This window comes from Pleurodeles waltl, chromosome 4_2 (genome assembly GCF_031143425.1).
Source record: "Pleurodeles waltl isolate 20211129_DDA chromosome 4_2, aPleWal1.hap1.20221129, whole genome shotgun sequence".
NCBI lineage: Eukaryota > Metazoa > Chordata > Amphibia > Caudata > Salamandridae > Pleurodeles > Pleurodeles waltl.
The window spans coordinates 386,649,735-386,671,486 of NC_090443.1; the positions used below are offsets into that span (position 1 = coordinate 386,649,735).

General features: G+C 40.4%; 1 protein-coding gene across 4 annotated transcripts in view; it reads right to left on the reverse strand.

Moving 5' to 3' along the window:
• The window catches only part of DNM2 (dynamin 2), a 658,491-nt gene that overhangs the window by 281,063 nt on the left and 355,676 nt on the right, over positions 1–21,752 (reverse strand). For all 4 annotated transcript variants that reach the window (XM_069231533.1, XM_069231530.1, XM_069231531.1 and 1 more), the window contains exon 13: positions 8,453–8,504. In XM_069231533.1, coding sequence (XP_069087634.1) covers positions 8,453–8,504 — 52 coding nt within the window. The remainder of the gene's footprint in view (positions 1–8,452; positions 8,505–21,752) is intronic.

Sequence of the window (21,752 nt, forward strand, 5' to 3'; positions counted from 1 at the left end):
TGGGAGGATGGGTATGTGAAAGTACGCATCTTTGAGGTCTAGAGCAGTCATAAAATCGTGTTTTTGCAGTAGTGGAATAACATCTTGCAGAGTTACCATGTGAAAATGCTCTGACAAGATGTATAGATTGAGGGCCCAGAGGTCTAATATGGGCCTAAGCCACCCTCACCATCTTTTTTGGGAATTAGGAAGTATAGTGAGTATACTCCTGTTCCTTGTTGGGACTGTTGAACTACTTCTATTGCTTGTTTGAGCAGTAGAGATTGAACCTCTAATTGTAACAGAACTGTATGTTCTGGGGGCAACTTGTGATATCTTGGTGGAATATTTGGAGGGGTGCTATCAGATGATCTTCTAAAAGAGTGGTCCTCTTAGTAAAATGATCCTTCCAACACCATCTTTCAACAGACAGTACAATCCTGGACTTTTGAAGTCTTAAAAGTACAAGTCACAAGGCAGTCTTTTCAGGGATTCTGCTCCAGAAATTGCAATCAATGCACTTTCTCATACTAGTTTCCCACACCTTTGCTATGCCCTTCTTTTGTCCTCCTGGAATCTGGACTGTGTATAGCAGAAATATATATTTTTAAATGCAAGTATCTTCCTTTGACTCATAATCAGATAAAGTTGTTGGTAGCAGGAGATGTACTGGATTATATTTCTAAGGAAGATGCCTAATAACCTGGGTCCATTCACCAGTGCCGCTCCACTGCGTACTAAAGCGCCATAGCACATGGAGACCAATGTGCTGCACAGAGACACCAACAAAAGCTTGGACTTTGCCTGTGAAGGCTAGAGGAACTTGACTCGTACAGTTTGTCTGGCGGAGGGAAGGAGGCAACCCTGAAAAATTAAGAGGGCATAAAGGACCAGTTAACCATAGTGCATTATTCTCCTTGGGAGATGCACATTTGAATAGCTGCCCTAGAGGGATTATTAAAAGAGTACTTTTAAATTTAAAATGTTTTGAAAGGATGGTAAAGCAGGAGGCAAGAAGAAGGACTGGATAGAAAGAAGGAAGAAGTTGGAAGGCAAGTGCTCGCAGGACCAATATTTAGACGGTCATCCAAGATATTAACATTATGTCTAATGTTTTTAATTCCATACTATAGAGCAAGAATATTAACATCTTCCAAGGCCCAAGCTAGAGGAAACAATCATGGATACCCCTAAAAAAGTAATGTCTGCACATTCCAAGGTCCAACACCAAAGAACAGTGAGCTTGTGTTTTTTTAAGATCCACGACACAACTTTTTATCCGCTACGGTGAAAAGGAAAAAACTCGAAATCTTTCCAAATTCTATGACATCACGACAGAAAAAAATCACACCTTTCTAAACCCAACAAAGGAAAGCAATGTTCACTGCTATATAAAGCCAACACTAAAGAATAGTAATATTCACCTGTTTCTAAATACACAGGACAGTAACTGTCTCTTTTTAAGAATACTAGACATCATTGTTAACATTCATCCCTAAAACAGCTAAACAGTTATGTTCACATCTTTAAGTCCCAAACTTACCAATAAATCAAACTACAGAAAGAGTATAATTCAAATATATCTCCCTGAAACACAACCATATAGTAATGGTGAAATCTTTCTTACTTGAACACTATATGAACAGTAATGTTAACAAGTTCAAAAATCCAAGAAAACAGGAAACCAATCAATTCTAGACAGTAAGTCACCCCTTTCTGTTCCCAAACAGTACTAGGCAAATCTTTCTAAATTCATCACGGACATTAATGCTCACATTTTAGAAATCCAACATAACTAATGTTTACTTCTTTGTAAACATAACATTACTCAACAAGAATGTTCACATCTTATAGACAGACTTACAATGTTCACAATAAATTCCTACACTCTGCGAAAGTAATGCTCACAGTTTTATGAATCCAACACTTCAAGAAAGTAATTTTCACATTTAGAAATCCAAAAGGACATAAATCAAACAGCACCAAACAGTAAAATATATACCTTTCTGCATCTCACACACACACATCCAAACCTTGACGGTAAGCTCTTTCTAAATTAATTCCTACAAGACAGTAATGCTTACATACTTACAAATCCAATATGACAATAATGCCCCCTTCTTTCTAAACCCAACAAACAATATTTGCCGGTCCTTTAGAGTCCACAAGAACTGTAATATCCCCATTTGATTCTAAAACTATGTTATAATATTGGTCATGTCTTTATGAATTCAACACTACAAAACAGTAATGTTCACAATTTTATGAATCCAGCATGAGAGAACAATGCTCACATTTTCCTAAACCCAACACTGACATCAACTTTCACTTCTCTATAAATCAAATAGTACTCAACAGTAATGCTACAAAATGCATGTCCATGCAATCCTGGAAAGTAATGCTCACATCTGTTTAGCCAAAACTACAGGACAGTATGTTCACATCTTTATGATCCCAACTTTACCAGGCACTAACCTTCATATGCTTTTAAATAAAAAATTCCTGGAGAACAATGTTTGAGTCATTGTAAACTGAACATTACAAAAAGCAATACTCACATATACAGAAATCCAAAACTGAACGACTGCAATGTTAAAATTCTTTCTAAATCCAAATGTGTAATGTTCACAAACCAAAACCCTACAATGTGATAGTAGTGCTATATTGTTAGCTCCACAACTTAAATCATAGTAATGTTCACACCTTAAAAAAAAAAAAACACAAAAAACAACTTTACATGACATTGTTACACCTTTGTAAAGTCAACTTCAGTAGAGAGTAATGTTAACATCTTTCGAAAGTCAATATTAATGAACATTAGTGTTCATATCTCTTTAGAACCTGTATAACTTGACAGAATAGTTCACATCTTTCAATTCAACACTAACAGAGAAAAATGTACACATTTCTAAGTACGAGTGTACTGGACAGAAACGTTCACATCTTTCTAAACCCAATAATAATGGACAGTAAAGTTCACATCTTCTGCAAAACCAGACATGTGGTGTTCACACTGCTATAATCTCAATCACTGCATGACACTAATATGTTTACATCCTCCTACCACCAACACTAAAAGTACAATAATGCCCTCACCCATCTACCCCAACACCAGATAACTGGTAAAGCTCACTTCCTTCTAAACCAAAGATTACAGTACAGTAATGTTAACATCTTCCCGAATCCAATACGACATACTTCAACATAACACTAGAGGTCAGTAAAGTTCTCATTCGTATGTTCAACACTATAGGCCAGTACTTTACATATTTTTCCATGTTTCACAGACCGATTTCTGTCACAGGAATGCCACCTCAGTATGCCAGAATATATATGACACTGGCAACATGGTTCTCAAGTTTCATCATTATACTTGAAGCAGTCTGGCCTGCAGGTGAAAGCTGACAACCATGCACTACAGCAGTTTGCTGGATCGCTATGGTAAGACCAAAGGTGTGTCAAGATGGTGTTAAGTTTGAGGTTCTAAGGTGAGTCACAGACTGAAACATGTTCAACAAATTACCCTTTTAGGTACAGGATGTCAGTGATACCCTAGTGCTTGAGCCTGATTTGTATTAAAAGGAAGGAGATGAAGAGGTAAGAATCACTACATAGGCCTGTAGGATGGCACAGTCAGTCCCCAGGTAGCAGTGCCGCAGAGAGCAAAACTTGAAGAAAAAAAAAAAGTTATGCCCCCTCATCACATCTTCTAACACCTCTGATCCTTCCCAGCGACATGGATGCAAATTGGGGCTTCAAGGGGAGGATGATGTTGTAGGGTGCTAAGGAAATGACAGTTTGAAGGAATAAAAATGAATGAATATGCAGGGCGGTGTTGGCTTGTGCCATTAAAGGGCCTTGTTTTGAACGCTTTAGTCCTATGACAAGTCACATCACGTTCCATGCCAATTTTACTTCTTCTTGCCTTCGTTGCCTCCACCAGAAATTAGAAACTTCAGAAGCCTTAAGAAGAAATTTGCCACCTGCCTCAGCCCCTCAGATTGTCAGGATCTCCACCTTCCCGTCACAACAGCACAAGTTGCTCGCTTCAGCCTCAAACTCCAGCCAGTGATGGGGCAGCATTGTACTGCACCTACAAACAACTTTTTGGGGACAAAGCTTGGAGACTCAAGCTGTATATAGTACAAAAACAAGTTACACTAAATAACTGGGAAACATTTTAAAATGTTTATGGAAATGAATACCAAATAAATTATAAATGTAGACAGGACATATGCCTCCTGGTGCACTGTTACTTTGTTCCCTACCATTTTGGGGATACATCAGTATGCATTTAAATCCACACACAAACACCTATCTATTTTGAGAGGGCCCAACTGTTTAAAAACAGTTACAAAAAAAGAGAGACATAGAAGTACCACTCATTACCATGTAAGGTACTGGATTTATAAAATGTCACAAGCTACATAGTGACATACATCTCATGGGAGGTGCCTTGGTCCAAATTTATTAGATAAGTTAAGACTGGCTTTGCATGCATCAATGTGCTTTTAAATGTGACATTCTATTGAAAACAACATGCTTATTTCTCCAAGAAAACATCAACTCCACAGCAATTAAACAGCTGCTGTCTTTTGCCTATTTCACTGTGACAAAAGTAACCGCAGCCATTCATGTAGAGTTTTTGTCAATGATTTTACTGTTGATCACCATAAGCACATAGCCCCTTAGGTTAGGCAGTCTTAAGGAGACTCTATACCTGCAGTAGCAAAACAGGGAAGGTTTACAACCGTTTTATAGCTACTGCAGAGAAGTATATGTAAGAAACCACACTGTTCTCAAGAGAATGTTAAATAGCACAACGTATTGATACTTGCTCATGCAGTGTTACATTGGAGAGTACACTTTTTTAAAAATATAAATATAACTATGACGAATCTATAATTCCGTTTCGGATTTCTTTCTTTGACCTGTGTGAACTCTAATGAGGGACAGATCAAATTCCCAGATGGTTGCTTGCCTTTCTTAAAGTGTCATTTAAAAAGATGACAGATCTCATTTTCAAAAATATACAGGAGTCGGCATGAAATGCAGTATTGACTAAGAGAAGGAAAGGATGAAGTGGGAGAGACAATAGCAAAATGTGGTATAACTGTATTTATTTATAGCGAATTTTCATCATTCTCTAAAAAAGGTAAGAAATTGAGCACTTCCAGTGACACAAGTGCTTGTTTTCGTGAAAGTCTGAAGACACATTGCCCCTTTCATTATTACTGGCCATGTTAATGATTCACCAGAAACGCAAGTGGGCTTGTTTTTACACATTTAACATTATTAAAATGTGTTATTGCTCTTGAATCACACCCTGTTTAATCAGGGTTTGTTTAATAGTGACCTATAACAAAAGTACCAGGCTTCTCATCTTCAGGAATCATTTGAATTAAAAGGAAAACCACCTAGTTTACTAAGCTTAGGTGTCCCCAGGGCATATGGCATATATTTCAAAATAGGCTTTCAAAAATAGTTTCTGAATTCTTTGTTTGGGGAACTACATTTATATTATTTTTGCTTGCTCTTTCAGACCTCTGCCCTTCTAGATCCCCCACCTCACCGAAACAAATATTTAACAGACAAGATTTTAGCACATCACAAATTTACAAAGCTTTTTTAGAAAATGATTATGTTTAAGATTGGTCTTTGTTCAATAAGCCTGTGTATGTGTGGTCATGAAATTGCATTATGAATCCAGCTTTATACTGGTATGTGCTGATACATAGATTTCTCAGAATTTTCCCTTCCTTGGGAAAGAGGACTTGTCCCATCACTTGATGGTTTTAAGCTCCACAGCTTTCTCGTGTTAGGAATGTGGGAGCATTCTTTGCATATCTGACAAGGTGACTTTACAATGCAGAAACCCATAAGGGCTTGCCACTGGTGTTTTGGCAGCTTTTTTATATTTATTGTTTTGGTGAACAACCATAAGTTACCCAACGAATGTACAAGCAATCTCCAGAATTCACACAAAGCTTTCTGAAAAGACAAAAACATACTTGGCATTTCCTCTACCGCTGCCCTGTTTTTTTGCACAATTTGGGAGCAAGAAGGCTTAAAATATTAGCTACAGGAGGTCTCGGAGTGAACTCAAGGCTGGATAGATGGGGCAAAGGCAGGGAATGTTTTCTATGTTTTGACTGAAGGTGAGCCCCCATCACTGGCTGGTCTATTGCACACTACACACACTTGTTTCAGTGTACTTACCAATATCTCACCCTGTAGAATCGCATTATTAAATAGTGGGCAAATAAAGGAAGAAAGGATGCAGAAATACAAGCCATAGGGACAGCAAGAAGCATAAAAAATGGTAGAAAAGAATACAAAAGAAAGCAGATAAACAGTAAAAGAAAAACGTGCAATTAATAATATTCAGTGTTAATGGTTTAATATTTTAAAACTCATTCAGAACAAAATGCAAGGTTATAAGCACACCCTTTGGCAAGCACCAACCCCCATGCACTGCTATCTGCACGGAATGTAAAACCATGTAACAGAGATAATGTGAATCAAAATGACTCAGTGGAGGATGCACTGCCAACAACTCAAGAAACAAACTATAGAAAATAATTGGGTTTTCAGAATTAAGAGGAATAGTACTCAGGAGCTCTTTTCTTAACACACTGTCTACTACTTGAATAATTTCAGACCAAAGCAGATTAGCATCTGGACTGTTTATATTAGGCAACCAGAGACGGGACCTACCGTGCATTGACATGTGGTGCCCACAATCCACATCTTGCCTACCACCGGTGGCATGAGCATGATGGGATAATTAATATTCATTTTGTGGTATGCACTTGCACACACCAGCAAAGAATGCAGGTACAGGCAGATAGTATGCTGGGAAATATGGTGGACCTAATCCATATCTCAGTAAACATAAGCTAAGCAGAATAAGTGGAAGGTGGAAGCACACTTAATCTTGTAACGTGTGGGTGAGTTTCAGTTGGACTATCTAGCACATGATTTACTGTACAAGGAAGGGAGGAGTCCAGGTGTAGTGCATAACTAAGACTGGACAACCTCTAGAATCCACAACTGGTTCAAACCCCAGAAGACTACACTATCATCTTGCCTGAGATTTGCTGGACCTGGAACTATGGCACAGCACCCTACTGGGCCTGTATTTACCAATGCCCAGTCCAGATCAAAATTAGGCACATATTTTATAAGACATCTGAAAGGAGGAATACTGTTGGTCTGATGGTGCTGACAGACCCATCCGAATATCTGGTCCTTGCTGGACCTGTCTCAACGCAAGGGCACCTCAACTTTAGAGCAAGCACACTGGACCTCACAGATGCACTGCCTAACATGGTGCAGGAATAACCTTGTTAAACTGGATCAAAAGGCAGCATAGCCATAGTTGTAGAATGTGTGGCTTGCCATTGCCTCGACTGTCATCTCACCCTCGGGAGGCATAACACAACGTGAACAGAAAAGTGGCATGGCTTGGCCAGCAGAGATATCTTGCATAAGTTTGGTGAATGGAAGCTTGGAAGTCTGTATATACAGCAGGCTCCTCTTTGGACCTATCCCACAATGCCTCTTTTGAAGAGCCCTGTAGTGTTCCTCCATTTTAGATGCCATGCCTGGGAATAGAGGAATGGACAAAATAACCCTGCTATGGCAAGCTGGAAACTGGCTTCAGCAATCAAGCATTTGTAATTCACACCCTCTTCTGTAATAAATATCGGCACCAGTGTGTGCACTGCTAATGGTTGTTGCACCACCAGCCTGAAAGGCATGTGTGTTGCTTGAATCAAGTTATCGAGAAAATGTCTATCCAAGCATGCTAAGAAATTACAAGTTGAGGCTGGTCTAATTACTACACACTTTTATATGTACTTTACAACAGGTCACCAGTGCTAGCAGGGCAGGACTTTGAAAGCAGTGCATCTCTCCAACAGTCCATTTTACACTGCTGTTCTTTCACTGAAGATCTACACTCAAGGTAAAATTTGGAGTGGAGGAGGTCACCTCCTTACAGAATGTCGGCCAGTAATTCACTCATACTTTGCATAAAATGCTGGCAGACATTCAGAGTCTATCCTCCATGCTGAGACCTAAAGACTTTAGGGAGTCGCATCACAGCTAGGAACAACGTTGCACAAAGATATCGGAATGCTACAATTCAATTTCTCCTAGTGCCCACTGAGAGTTTAGCTTCAATGTTAGAAGTAGTACTCACCTACCACTGAAACTACATTTTGAAACAACAGGCCAAACACTTCACTACTAGGAGAGAAGGGAATTACAACATGCCTTTGTTCGGGCACAATTTGAAATCTGGGATCTGAAAGAACATTAAAGACTACTCTTTTGAAAGCCACCCCTGCCACCAGCACGCAACTGTCCCCTACCAACACATTCTGACAACACAGTCACACCCAATAAGCTGGAGGCAGTGCAGTAGGTCCACTGCCCTAAGGAAATGGAAGGAGGACAGTGTTCGTACCTGATTCGGCATGGCCCGCTTCTTATTTGCCTGGGTGCTCCTCTGCTGAGCGCTGGAAGACAGAAGGAAAAGATGACAAGCCATTGTAGGGCACAAAGAATATGAATAACAAAAAACATAAGCAGCGCTGCAGAGTGCATTGACTTAGGCAGCAATACTGATGTCCAGGTTACTTGATTGCAATGTAAATTGTCACAAATCCATAAACTTATAAATTGTTGAGGTACTCAGTAACTCACCATCATTAAAAGGATTTAGCATGTGTATGTATTTGCTTATTTAAAAGTTTTAGAGTGACTGATCAACGAAAAACCAGAACTTGGGGTGATGAGAAGCAGAGCACGTTAGTAAAGGGAATTGTATGGATTCTAGGCAGAAGCACGGGGGATCGTAGAATCCTAGAGGAAAGGTCACATCTGAGCACTACTTTGAAGGAAGAGGGCTCAAGACTACAAGGATAGTCTTTCAGCAAAGGAAAATCTAGAACAACGATCTGCACTGAGAGGGGTTGCAGGGAGTTAAGAGAAAGGGAAGGCTGTGTTTGTTCTCCATGTAAAAGGCAAGCAGAAATGTAAAGGGCGATAGACCATACAGAGCAAAGGCTGAGACTAGAGATGGTTTTAAACCTGTGATCTATACAAAGCAAAACTGGGAGCCTCAGACACACCGACATTTCTGTTTTGAAACATTATAACAGCGGTTAAGCGCAGGTTTTCAGAAGTCTAAAAACTGATCACCAGCCTCTAAAGTGGTGTACTCAAATTGCTCAAAACAATTTAAATACTGATCTACGAAATGTGAAGAAAAACCTCTGACACCCATGGTTTAGGGATACCACAATAACGGTTTCGAAAAATAACTAACATTTGAGATGAGTAAAAATGAGGTGCTGGCATTCTTCCTCTAACACTGCAATTTCAGAGAAGTAATAAAATAGACTTTGGATAGAAAGTACAATTTACCATTTGGTAAAAGTTTAAATGTGGTCTGTAGAGTACTTCTTTATGGTCAGCTGTGAGCTGAGAATGATCATGGTCTACAAAACATTTCAAAAATTGCAAAAAGCAGAAAACAAAGTTACACATACCTTTGGTAGCTATAACAATAACCATAAAGCAACTCAGTGAATAGCTTCTCACATACAGAAGGGTAGAAGAGCAGATCAGTGAGTGCCCTGCACAGGGAGGGAGATCTTTCTTAATGCAGCAAGATTCTGGCACAGCTAATATCCGGCCCAACAGCATACATCATATACTCACTCAACACGACCATTTATGCAAGATACCCACCCGGCCACGTGCTGCTCTGTATAGTAACAGCTGGGGAAAGTGTGATGCAGAAGAGGTCCACAGAGGAAAGAATGAAGTTGTCACAAGGAAAAACAGGAGAGATCGTGAGAAGAGAAGAACTGCGAAGGAAGCATGAAAAGCAGAGAACGAGGAAAAAAAACAGTGCACACAATGAGGAAACAAAAGGGCACCACAGCTACACAGGCCTGTTTGGGTTTCAAAGGGCTTGTACAACTAGTGAAAAAAAATAATAATCCCAAAATACACTAACCCTGGGTCACAGAAACATTAACCTGATGTTGAGGGACACGGCTTTCTAACAAGCGTCCTCCATCTGATCACGAGTCCTACAGATGTGGACCAAAATCCAGCAATCTCATAAAGGCCTATAAGGACTAGGGCAATCAGTTACACAGCATGTGGAGAATCTGCTCCTGAAATATCAACCAACTACCTTTCTGAAACAGCAGCTTGTTGGGGAAAGCCTCCGTTTTTCAAAGGCCAGTCCACTTGGGGATTAAAAAGACATCTCACTTTGTGTGTCAAAAAGCAATATTTGGTCAGTGAATCAGGATGGCTCTCCAGAGGCCCGGAGACAACACTGTGTACGTGAAAATTCCCAGTCTGGTGCCTACACTGAGCACTTCTTTTCATTTTGGTACAATCATCTCATATTGCTTTTCATAGATCAGATTTTCCCTTTCGCTCGCTCTTGTTTACTGAAGTCTTTTTACACCCCCAGTAAGCATCTGGGAAGGCCTCTACCAACTATAAGCGTGCTTGGTCTCAAAATAAATCACGCAATCAGAAAACGACACACTGTCACTCGAGAACTCACTGATCGCCACCCTAAAGTAAGATGTACCTTGAGGCCAACTCGGTGCCACTGCCAGCAAGAAGTGCCCACCCCACAGACCCACCGCTCCAGCTTGGCAAGATAGTGCTGCCAACACAAAGGAAGGCCTTAATCGACCACTAACGGGAGGGACACTTCCTGTCAAATTAAAAGCAGGGTGGAGGCACAAATTCTTGCAGAGCAGCGCCAGATTCCACTGATCTGAGAAGCAAAAACATCCCCTGCCATTGCTAATCCTGTTAAAGTTTTTGTCTACAGATCATGTGTAACCATCCAGATTCGCCCATTAGGAAGCACATCACCGATGTCCGATAAACTGGGGTCTCTCGCCTACAATATTCCCTTGTTTCCAACCAATTAATCTATTTTCTGACCTGCAATAACCTCTCACCCCGAAATCTCTGGTATCATAAAGGTAGACATGCACTCTGTATATCTTTAAGGACGAGGTTAATCTTGTGGCCCGTAAACGAATCAATGTCAAAAAACAACCTGTAACTTCCACCTTTCTTTCACTTTTAAACGGGCACATAAAAGACAACTGCTTTAGAATGGACAAGCAGAAGATCCTGTGTGGCTTGGTTCCATGGTCGCACTGCAAAACATTTTCAAAATGTTAGTAACTTGATTTTTCTCCAATGTGGGATTAAGAACAAAGCCATGCACAATGTAGAGTATCCAACAAAACACACAAACTTGTTAGTGGGGACCTCAAGCTGCAGTTCTGTACCCCCAAAAAGTGGGTGCTCAAAAACCTCATACTTAAGCCACACAACTCTTCGCAGATGTATAAACTCTTAGGGGTAGGCTAGTGAAGTCAGCAAGCCTGCCACTCAAAAATAGATATACAAATACCTAAACACAAGGGGATGTTTGTTTTTTGTTGTTGTTGTTTTTTTTACACAATACAACACCTAATATTAGCAAGCTACACAGAGGACGTTGAGAAACCTAAATTAATTGAGAAGGGACTTTCAATGGGCAGATGAATCTGGAGACCTTCAGTGAACACTCGAGAAATTCCTAACTTAGTAAAACGCCTATATTTAACTTCTAAATACAGAGGGAGAAATTCTATTGTGCAAATGAAATGCCAGTGCCTCCACTCCAAGAGAATTCATGGCCATCTTTCCTAAGGCTAGATATATCCATTCACAAAACAAAAGGAAACGGATGGCGAATTCTAGATCGAAATCTTTAATTATACACAATGAAATGTGGCCTGCTAGCACATGACCGTTCATCTGGCGTCTTCTAGAAGCTGGAGGCATGACATTGTCGGGGTTCGATAAAATGGAGGCTTGCACGTGCAAGAAGTAACTCGCTTCAAGGAGTCTGCAGCATGTGCTTCACTTCATTAATGCAGGTCGCATTACAGTAGTGGTGTAACAGAGCCACCAAACGCAAAGAAACCCTGAGATTGGGGTCACGAAGAGGGGTGACAAGTGATTATTTTTCCTTTCCCTGTGTCTCGAGTTAGAATTAATTGCTAGTGCTCTCAGGCTGGTAAAATCCTTTTTAAATGCAGGTTGTCTAAGAAGTGTTAATGTTAGCCCGTTAATAGGCATCTGAAAGGCATTTCAGCCCTCTCACCCAGTAGGATGTTTAAACTGTGACTACCTACAAGAAACAAACAAGCACTGACAAAGCCAATAGGGTCTTGCCTACACAAGAGCTATTGGTTTTGGCAATGTGCTTTGCCATGTTGTACACACCAGTGAGTGTGGCTGCTGATCAGCATGACTAAAAGTTAGTGGCGTGGGGTGGGACAGTAGAGTGGAATTGTTGGAGTGTCGTAGAGTGGAGTTGGGGTAGCAGAGTATTGTAGAGGGGAGACGAGTTTAGTTGTTGAGTGACAGAGTGTGTCGTATAGTGGAATGGAATAGGGTGGAGTGGGTTGGAGAAAGTTGGGGTGCACTGGAGTGCAGTTGGATGGATTGATGTGGGATAGAGTGGGGTGGATTGCACTGGAGTGGGATGGGTTGAATGAGGTGAGGATGATTGGAGTGGGTGGATTAATTGGAGAGGGGTGGACTGGCTTGGAGTGTGGTAGATTAAGGTGTTTTGGAGTGGGGTGGGGGTTGGGCCGGAGAAGGGTAGATTAATGTGGACCGGTGTGGGGTGGATTAAAGTGGAATGTATTGGAGTGGGATGAATTGGGGTGGTGTGGGTGGATTGGATTGAAGTGAGGTTGATTGGGTCACGGTGGACTTGATTGGAGTTGGTAGACCGAACTGGAGTGGGCTGGGCTGAACTGGATTAGGGTAGGATGGGATGGATTGGAGTGGGGTGGGATAGGATTGGAGTGGGGTGGGATAGGATTGGAGTGGGGTGGGGTGGGTTGAACTGGAGTGTGGTGGGGTAAATCGGACTTGAGTGAGGTGGATTGGACTGGAGTGGGGTTGGGTGAGGTGGATTGGATTGGACAGGAATGGGGTGGGGAGGGCTTGATTGGGGTGAGGTGTATTGGACTGGATTGGATTGGATTGGTATGGGGTGGGTTGGGGTGGACAGGATTGGGATTGAGTGGGGGAGATTGGAGTGGGCGAACTGTGGTGGGGCAGATGGTTTTGGAGTTGGCTGTTTGTAGTGGATCCTGTTAGTTTTATTGGGACTCGGGAGGTTAGCTTAGCCTTTTGGCTTGCAGGCCTGTGTCCCCGTCACCTAGTGACTTTTAACTTATGTAGCTTGCTCTGTTTTAGCCCATTGTTTTATTTATTTATTTTAAAATGGCTGCCATGTTCATAGTTAGAGAAATATTTAGATTTTGCGTTATCGGTGCCACTTTGTGAAGGCGTCACTATCAGCGTCATAATCAAGTGATGAAGTAGGTAGGTACATCATGTACCCTTCTTACTTATGGGTGACAGGAACATAATGTACACGTATCAGGGATTGTTTACATAATTGCCGTCACAAAGATGCCTCCTTATCGATTGTTTTGGAACATACCTGCGTCAGGGTTCCTACATGCTCTATATAAATACACCTCAAACAGACAGGGTTATCAGAGGGATTACTACAAGATGCCATGGACACCATCTATGCTGCATGTCGCCTTGATGCAGATTCAGACTTTGTATCCCCACAGAGTATTACCTAGACCTAATTCCAGGGTAACGAGGGTTGAGGGTGCTTCTAATGGACATGGTACTGGCAGATTACGTTTATCACACCTAACTCTCAATAGGTTAGAGATTAGGTTCTCCATGCTAGAGACTTTACATTACATATTATTACAAGATGGTGTGGGTCTTCATATTCACGACTCCTCTTTACAATCATGCTTCTTTTATTATTTGTCATCATTCATTTCAGCTCATGCATTTTATAGTAGACTGGAGTCTTTTCAATAAAGTCATTGAAAACTCGCCTGCATCTCCTTCATTGCCTGTGCGTGTCTGAGACTTATTGTTAACATGAGAAAAGGGTAATATTTAGTTCCACCACGACTCCTGTTGCACTATATAGTCCATGCGTAAGCTTGCCAGAAATCACCTTTTACTCTTTGGGGTTTTGATGAGGTACTGCTTGTGAGCTGGGAGGGTTGGGCCGACAGATGCGACTTGCATCCCTAAACCAGCAGTCTCGCATAGGAGCGAAAGTACAACCACACCATGTTTTGGATTGAAGTAGGGCAGATTAAAGTGGAGCGGGGCAGCTTGATCTGGATTAGATTAGGCCGGATTGGAGTGGGATGGATTGTTCTGGATTACAGTTGGGGAGATTGGAGTGGAGCAGACGATTGGAGTGGGGCAGACTGTTTTAGATTGGAATGTGGCAGATTGGCGTGTGGCAGACTGGAGTAGGACAATTGTTTTAGACTGGAGTGGGGCAGAATGTTGTGGATTGGAGTGGGGCAGATTGGAGTGGGTCAGATGCTTTTGGATTGGAGTGGGGGACTGGAATGGGGCAGATGGTTTTGGACTGGAGTGGGGCAGATGTTTTGAATTGGAGTGGGGCAGATGTTTTGGATTGGAGCGGGGCAAACTGGAGTGCGACAGATAAGAATGGAATGGGTTGGGAGGATAAGAGTGGGGTGGGTTGGATTGAAGTGAGTGGTTTGGATTGGAGTGGGGTGGGGTGGATTGTAGTGAGGCGGATGGGAGTGTACTGCACGATTATGGGGTAAAGCAAAAAACAATGTTGCTGTGCAATATTTAGAACAAGATAATCGTCATCTTTTGAGAACAGCACCCATGAGCAAAAACAAAAGAAAACCTGAGTGCAAAGTGAGAAATGACAACTTGGCCAAATAAAAGAAAGCCAGCTATAAAAAATAAAACTGTGCAATTTTGTTTGTCCTCCTGACCACTTTTGTGCCAATCACAAGCCTTCTGTTTGCTGGGCACTAGAAGTTAAAAAGAACAAAACAGTACCTCAATCACGTCAGGAGCAGCAGACGGGCACTGATTAAGTTGACTCAATCTGTGCTTGATCCCTGCTCCACACAGAGGAACGCAAATGATGCTTGGCCTGCAGTGATGAATTACGAGTCTGTAAAGAAGTGTCATGCAAACCAACGAATGGTGAGAGACAGGCGGGCTCCAGGCCCTTTACTGTACACAGAGTCTCGCAAGCAAGACACATGCGCTAGCACATGCACTCACAGGCTCGACACTAAAAAGGCAGAAAGCCAGGAACTAAATTTTGTTTTGCATTTCACACTTCTGCCCTTTGGCACTACAACACTGTATATATGTATTCTTTTCAGCATGATACATTGTTGGGTTTGTAGTTTTGCTTTTAACAGTTTGAATATGGGCTCAAAACCCCAGTCTGCAAAGTGCTGTGGCAAAAATGCGAAATTTGTCTAGATGTGTTACACATAACATGCAAAATCTTGTCATCTGTGTTTCAAAAATTTTCAAAGCTGCCTACTCCATTTAAAAAAAGGCTTGCTTGACTCCTAAAACAAAGTAAACTCTGCTCACATATTTTGGGAGGGTTCACTCTTTCAATCACAAGCATTGGTAATGTGGATTGATTTTTCTTGTTTGCAGTGAAAAGTTTTTTTTGCCGCGTCTCACAATACAAAAATAAAAAATGGAGACCAGCAGCACAACCTATCCTAATACAAAGTACAAGTAAAGGACTGCGGCAGTAGCAAAAGGAACATCACATGATTCTCTTACACTTACAGGAGAGGTACAACACAGGTAGCTAACACAAAAAAAAGAGTGAGGGAGAGGTGTTAAAGGACTATTGTATAATTCCAATAAGCAGACACAACACAAACATACAGGAGGTTCAAAACTCCTGCAAGGAAAAGCCAAACCTCTTATAGAATTACCGTACATTATAATGTGCTTATATAGGGTGATGAATGCAATCCTACCAAGTATGATATTCTTCATCATTGGATTCCATATCTTGCACTGGGAAGCATTTATGACCACTTCTGTTCACGTTTTGTACAGTTTCAGAGTTATGAGTTCTCATGTTTAGGTGAGGCCATGTCATGTATGTCGACATTTATGTTCTCGCTTCACATTTTCAGACTTATATTAAAATATTATGTGGGTGATCCAAAAATATTTTTACTGGTGTCTTACACAAAATGGAAAAGAAGAGGGCAGAGCAATAGACACTACTAAACTTTTCCATCAACATTTTTCAGTGGTTGAATATTGCCCCGTTGTGCTTAGGCATCTTCCCCAGAAACAGAGGTATCTCACATCACATATTGTGAAATAATCCCTGCTTTACAGGGATGTTCATCAGCCTCAGAAGGGGCGTGGCGGTAGGGCAAACACCCTCAGGTCCCACTCCTTGGAACGGTCTTGCAACATGCTATTGGTGATGCTGTTGGTATTTGTGTCATGTTTCACAAGGAGAGTCACTGTAATTGTAGCCTGCACTATGAAACAGGCCATACCAAGCCATGTTCATAGATGACTGGGTATGGACAGCGAAAGTGCACTGGTCTTGAGAGTGTATACTACTAATACGTGCCCAACACCAGAGCATTTCCTATGTTGCTACCAGCACCAATAGGGCAGTGGAAATGAGGCACTGACAGCTGGGTTCCATAATTCTCCACAGCCCCAACTGTGTTGCAGCCTATCTAAAAAGCAGTGGAATGAAAGCTGATAAGAACAGCTTTTACCTCAGCCTTGACCGCCTGCCTTACGGCAAGTGTCACTGCTTGCCTTCTTATTTCTAACTTTTACATATAAATTGTATTTTGGAAAGTTTCAATTTATCACCTTATATTATATCACTGCATTGAGTGGCCTTTATTAAAGCTAGCAAACCACACCCTCTCTGTGGTGCCAATTTTATTAATGACTCAAATGGCAAGTCTATTTTCCTGTTTCTTCTATTTAGGCCTTTATTTTTCTTTAATAGATGGAGCAACATTATGGTATATTAAACCACGTACATGAGGTAGTTGTACACTGCATACTGAATGATTTCAAGGTGCACTCAAAGGGAATTAAATACCAGAAGAAGACAGGATCAGTAGTAGGAGTGTTTATTAGCGTCTCCTCTCTCTGTTTCCCTCCGTTCTCCTCAGTTGACAGGCCAGAATCTCGCATCAACATTCTACTGCAGACTCCCTCTCAACATAAGGAATGTTCTATTACAGAGTGCAGGGGAGGTGAAAAGGAGCTGTACCACTATGTCACATATAATGTCATAACAAGAGTTATTAACTACAAGAGGATAAACATAATAATGCTAATTATAACACATCCCCTAATTTACAAATTGTTGAACTATATATGATGAAGAAGTGGCCACATTACGTTACCAAACGACAGGTGGCACTGAACTGGAAAAGATATTGTAACAAAGCCAATTATAACACAAAAAGGCTATAGCAAGAAAGGTTCTGTCTCATGACATAGTCTGCGTGCCTAGTGGGAGGATTTAGAATTCTTCTCCTCGAGAACTTGTGGTTGGATGGGGGGGGTGGTGTTGATACTTGTGTTGTTCTTTGTGGGGTGCTGCCTAACCAATCTGTCCATTATGACTACATTGTGTTTTACTTTTGCAATGCACATAGGATCATAGAATTTGGAGATGTCGTCACCTCTTCTCATCGGTTTCCTGACATAGACCCAATCTCCTATTTTCCACTTTTGTGGTTTAGTTCCATATTTGAGTTTATAATGTTCTTTGTATTTGTTTTGGTGTGATATGATTTTGTTCTTCCTTATTTCTGCGTTGTATTCCATTTCCGTTCCTCCTCCCAACCAACCAGGAAACATTTTAGTGCAAGGTTTCCTTCTTTTGAGTGATGAGAATGGACATATCCCTGTAGTTTGGTTAGGGGTGGTGTGATATGCCCAGAGCATGTCTTGAATTGCTTTTTCTACTTGAATGTGATTGATACAAGCTAGTTGGATACAATCTTTTATCATCCTGTTTTCTCGTTCAATTACACCATTGGCTTTGGGGCAGTTCAACGCCGTCTTTAGATGGTTGATTCATTGGTTTGTTAAAAATTCTGTCATAGCCAAAGAAGTGAACTGTACTCCATTGTCTGTAATAATAGAAGGTATACCTTTAGCTGTAAACACATCCTTTAAAAATGTTATGAGGGAGTCTGAGGTAATTTGATTTATCATCCCTGCAATTACCCAATGTGATTGATAGTCGACTAACACAAATACAAATCATTTTATTAGATCTTTACGGTTAATGGGGCCAATTATGTCAAGAGCAAATATTTACCAAGGTTTATCAGTAACAGACACCGGAGATATGGGGGTTTTACTAATTAATTTGGATTTATCACGGTTAGCGCAAATGATACAATTCTTTACTTTAGATTCTACAGCTGAATCCATGCCGGGAAACCAATAATGTTCTCTTAGTCTAGCTTTAGTGAGGCTCCTACCTAAATGTCCTTCATGTACAAGATCTATAAACTTCTCTTTTAATACATCCGGGGGTATTATTTTATTGTTTCTCATTATCAAGTTGTTGTTCATGGAGAGTTCCTGGCGTACTTCCCAAAATTATTTGATATCTTTGTGTAGTTCTTTGTTATTTTTAGGCCAACCTTGCAATATGTAGGTTTTTAAGTGTTGTAACGCTGCATCTTTAGCAGTACAATCTTCCCATTCTTTGTTAGTGATGGCTGAGGAGTTGATTTCTAGAATGGGATATTCAAAGGTTTCACATTCCTCTTCTTTGTTCAATGGAGCTCTAGAAAAAGTCGGCAGCTGTATGGAGGTTTCCTGGGACATATTCTATTTTGAAGCAGAAGCTCTCTAAACCTAACACCCACCTGGCTATGCGTAGAGTACTGCTGGAAGCCCCTTTGTTTGCAAACATGTACGTCAGGAATTTATGATCTGTGCATGTTTTGAATTGCAGTCCCCATAAAAAGAATTTGAAGTGTTTGACTCCCTAGAAGCATGCCATAGCTTCTTTTTCAACTACAGAGTAGTTAATTTCAGATTTATTGAGAGTCTGTGAGGCAAATGCGATAATCCTTACTTTGTCACTGATTATTCGGGATAGAGTAGCCCCAAAACCTTTGTTGCTTGCGTCTGTAGTTAGTATGGTTTTTCTGTTGGGGTCGAAGCTGCATAGATATTGAGCCATAAGAATGGCTTCTTTCAGCCTTTCAAAATATTCCTGATGTTCTTCCAACCATTTGTATTGAGTGTGGCTCTTCAATAATTCTCAAATTAGCTGTTATACTGGCAAAGATTTTAACATATTGTGCCGTATATTCTGCCAAACCTAAGAATGATTTGAGCTCATCTTTAGTTCCTGGGGCACGGGCTTCCTTTATTGCTTCAAGTAGGTATATTTTAGGTTTAAATCATCTAAAATCATCTTTGGAAATGGTATGGCCTAAATAAGCCACAGCACTGACTCCGATTTGGCCTTTTTTTTTTTTTAAAGAGTTAGGCCTGCGTCTTTGAGCTTGATGAAGACTTTATGTTATAGTTTATCATGTTCCTCTACAGTGGAGCCATATATGAGGACATCATCCTGAAAACAAGATTTTGGGTATCCCCTCTAGAATCTGCTGCATTATGTTTTGGAATACTGCGGCCGCAGATGCCAGACCGAAAGGCATCCTGCTAATCATGAAAGTGCACATTAGTGTGGTAAACGCAGTTCAACATCTAGATTCAGTGTGTAATTCTACTTGGTGATAGGCCATAGACAAGTCGAGAACAGAAAAACATGTGGCTTCTCCCTTGGTGCTCAGCATTTCATGAATGTGGGGTAACGGGTGTCTCTCGATACATATGTTGTCATTAAGATTACGTAGAACAACACACAGACTGATGCCGTCACCATGCGCCTTCTTGGCTATTACAATCGGGGTCAACCAATCTGAACAGTCTATGGGTTGTATGACCCCTAAGTCTCTCAATCTAGTTAGCTCTCTTTCTAAAGGACCCCACATTAAGTGTGGAATAGGTCTTATTTTGTGTACAACGGTTTTATAGTTGGCCTTTAGTTTAACTTTGTGTTGGTATTTATTTTTTTAGAAGCCCCAACTTTTCTGAGAATACTTCCGGAAAATCATTACATATATGTTCACTTGCGGTAGACTGATTTACTATTAGTACTTGCTCAGGCTGTTGGGATCTAATTTTATTCCTAATTCTTTTTGATGTTGCCAATCAAGGAGGTTTGATCCTTCTTGTACTATATACACTTTACCGATGGTGGATCAATTCTTGAAAGTAATGCGTGTTTGTACCATGCCTTTAAGAAGAAGCGGGTCTTTAGTATATCCACTAGGTGAAATATCTGGGGTTATGAAAGTAGGATTGTCATTAGTGGTCATGGACTTGAAGCCAGAAATGTTGATAAGGGTAAAGGGAGAACAAGAGTCTGCGAACATTTTCACAGGTTTGCTGTCTAGGTAAACTTCGCATTCAGGATATTTTATTCAATTGATTGTGCTTTCTTCTTTTATTTGTAGAATTATTTTTTTTACGCTTTGGGAATACTCTTCAGGTATTTACTATCATTTCCTTTCATGTTTTTAGATAAGTCTCTGCATACTCTGGTGAAGTGGCCTTTCTTGTTGCACTTCTTGCATGTGGAAGATACGACTTAGCAGTTAAAGTAGCTACCTAAGTGGTTACTGCTACAGTAACAATAACACTTAGGTTTATTGTGTTACAAGTCATTGTTTTGACGGTATTCATTTCTTGAATAATTTTTTAGTTTAATTTTATATGTACTAATTTCGAGTTCTTCTGTTATTTTAGAAATGTGTTCAGTTGTGACAGGGGTTTTTATTTCTTTCAAACACATTGCTGTGTGTTCGATTGATTTAGCCATTTCTACAGCATCCTGTAAGTTTGGTTATTTTTGCAATAATATTTCTTGTATTTTTAAGTTGTTTGTAAATCTAACCAGTTGATCCATTATTAATGAATCAGTGAGGCTACCAAAGTTGCAGAACTTGCTTAAGCCTCGGAGTCCTGCTACATAACTTGTTATGCTTTGTTTGCCTTGCACATGGCTGAAGAATTTGTGATGTTCCAATACGATGTTGATTTAGTCCTCATATTGATTTTAAAGGTTTAATAAAGTAATTTTGTATTCATCTATTTCGTTATCCACTATCTCAGGAAGTGTGTCAAAACGTTTCCTGCCATGGGGACATAAATTGTGCGATAAGATATGCTGCTTTCTTACTGGGCTAAATCTTTCACCGCCAAAAGTTATAAGGTAGGATTCAAAGACATGCACCCATTCGTCCCATGGCTCATTGGGTTCTCCAAGCTCATTTAAGAATGGTGGGGGTTGTAACATACTAGCAGCTGTCATAGGGATAAGAGAATACTTCTTAAAATAGCATAGAGATAAATGAGGAAAGTAGAAACCCTAATTAGCTGTAATACATAATTCTCACCACAAACATTTATTAACATCATAGAATATCTGTAAGAACTTCTATGAGTAGTGCACACAAGTAACAGAGTTTAGTATCCTTAAAGGCTTTAAATAATACTGTAATACCAATATTTATACACTAGATTGGAAGCAACCTAAACTGCCAGGATGTGGATATAAGTCAGTAGAACAATTTTAAATATACCTATCACGTAGTGAGAATTGCACAAGAATTGACTAAACACTTTAACAGATATTCTAATTGGCCAGAAGGTGGCACTCTCGGCTAAGGAAATGTCTACACCAAAATGGGACGGTTTATGTA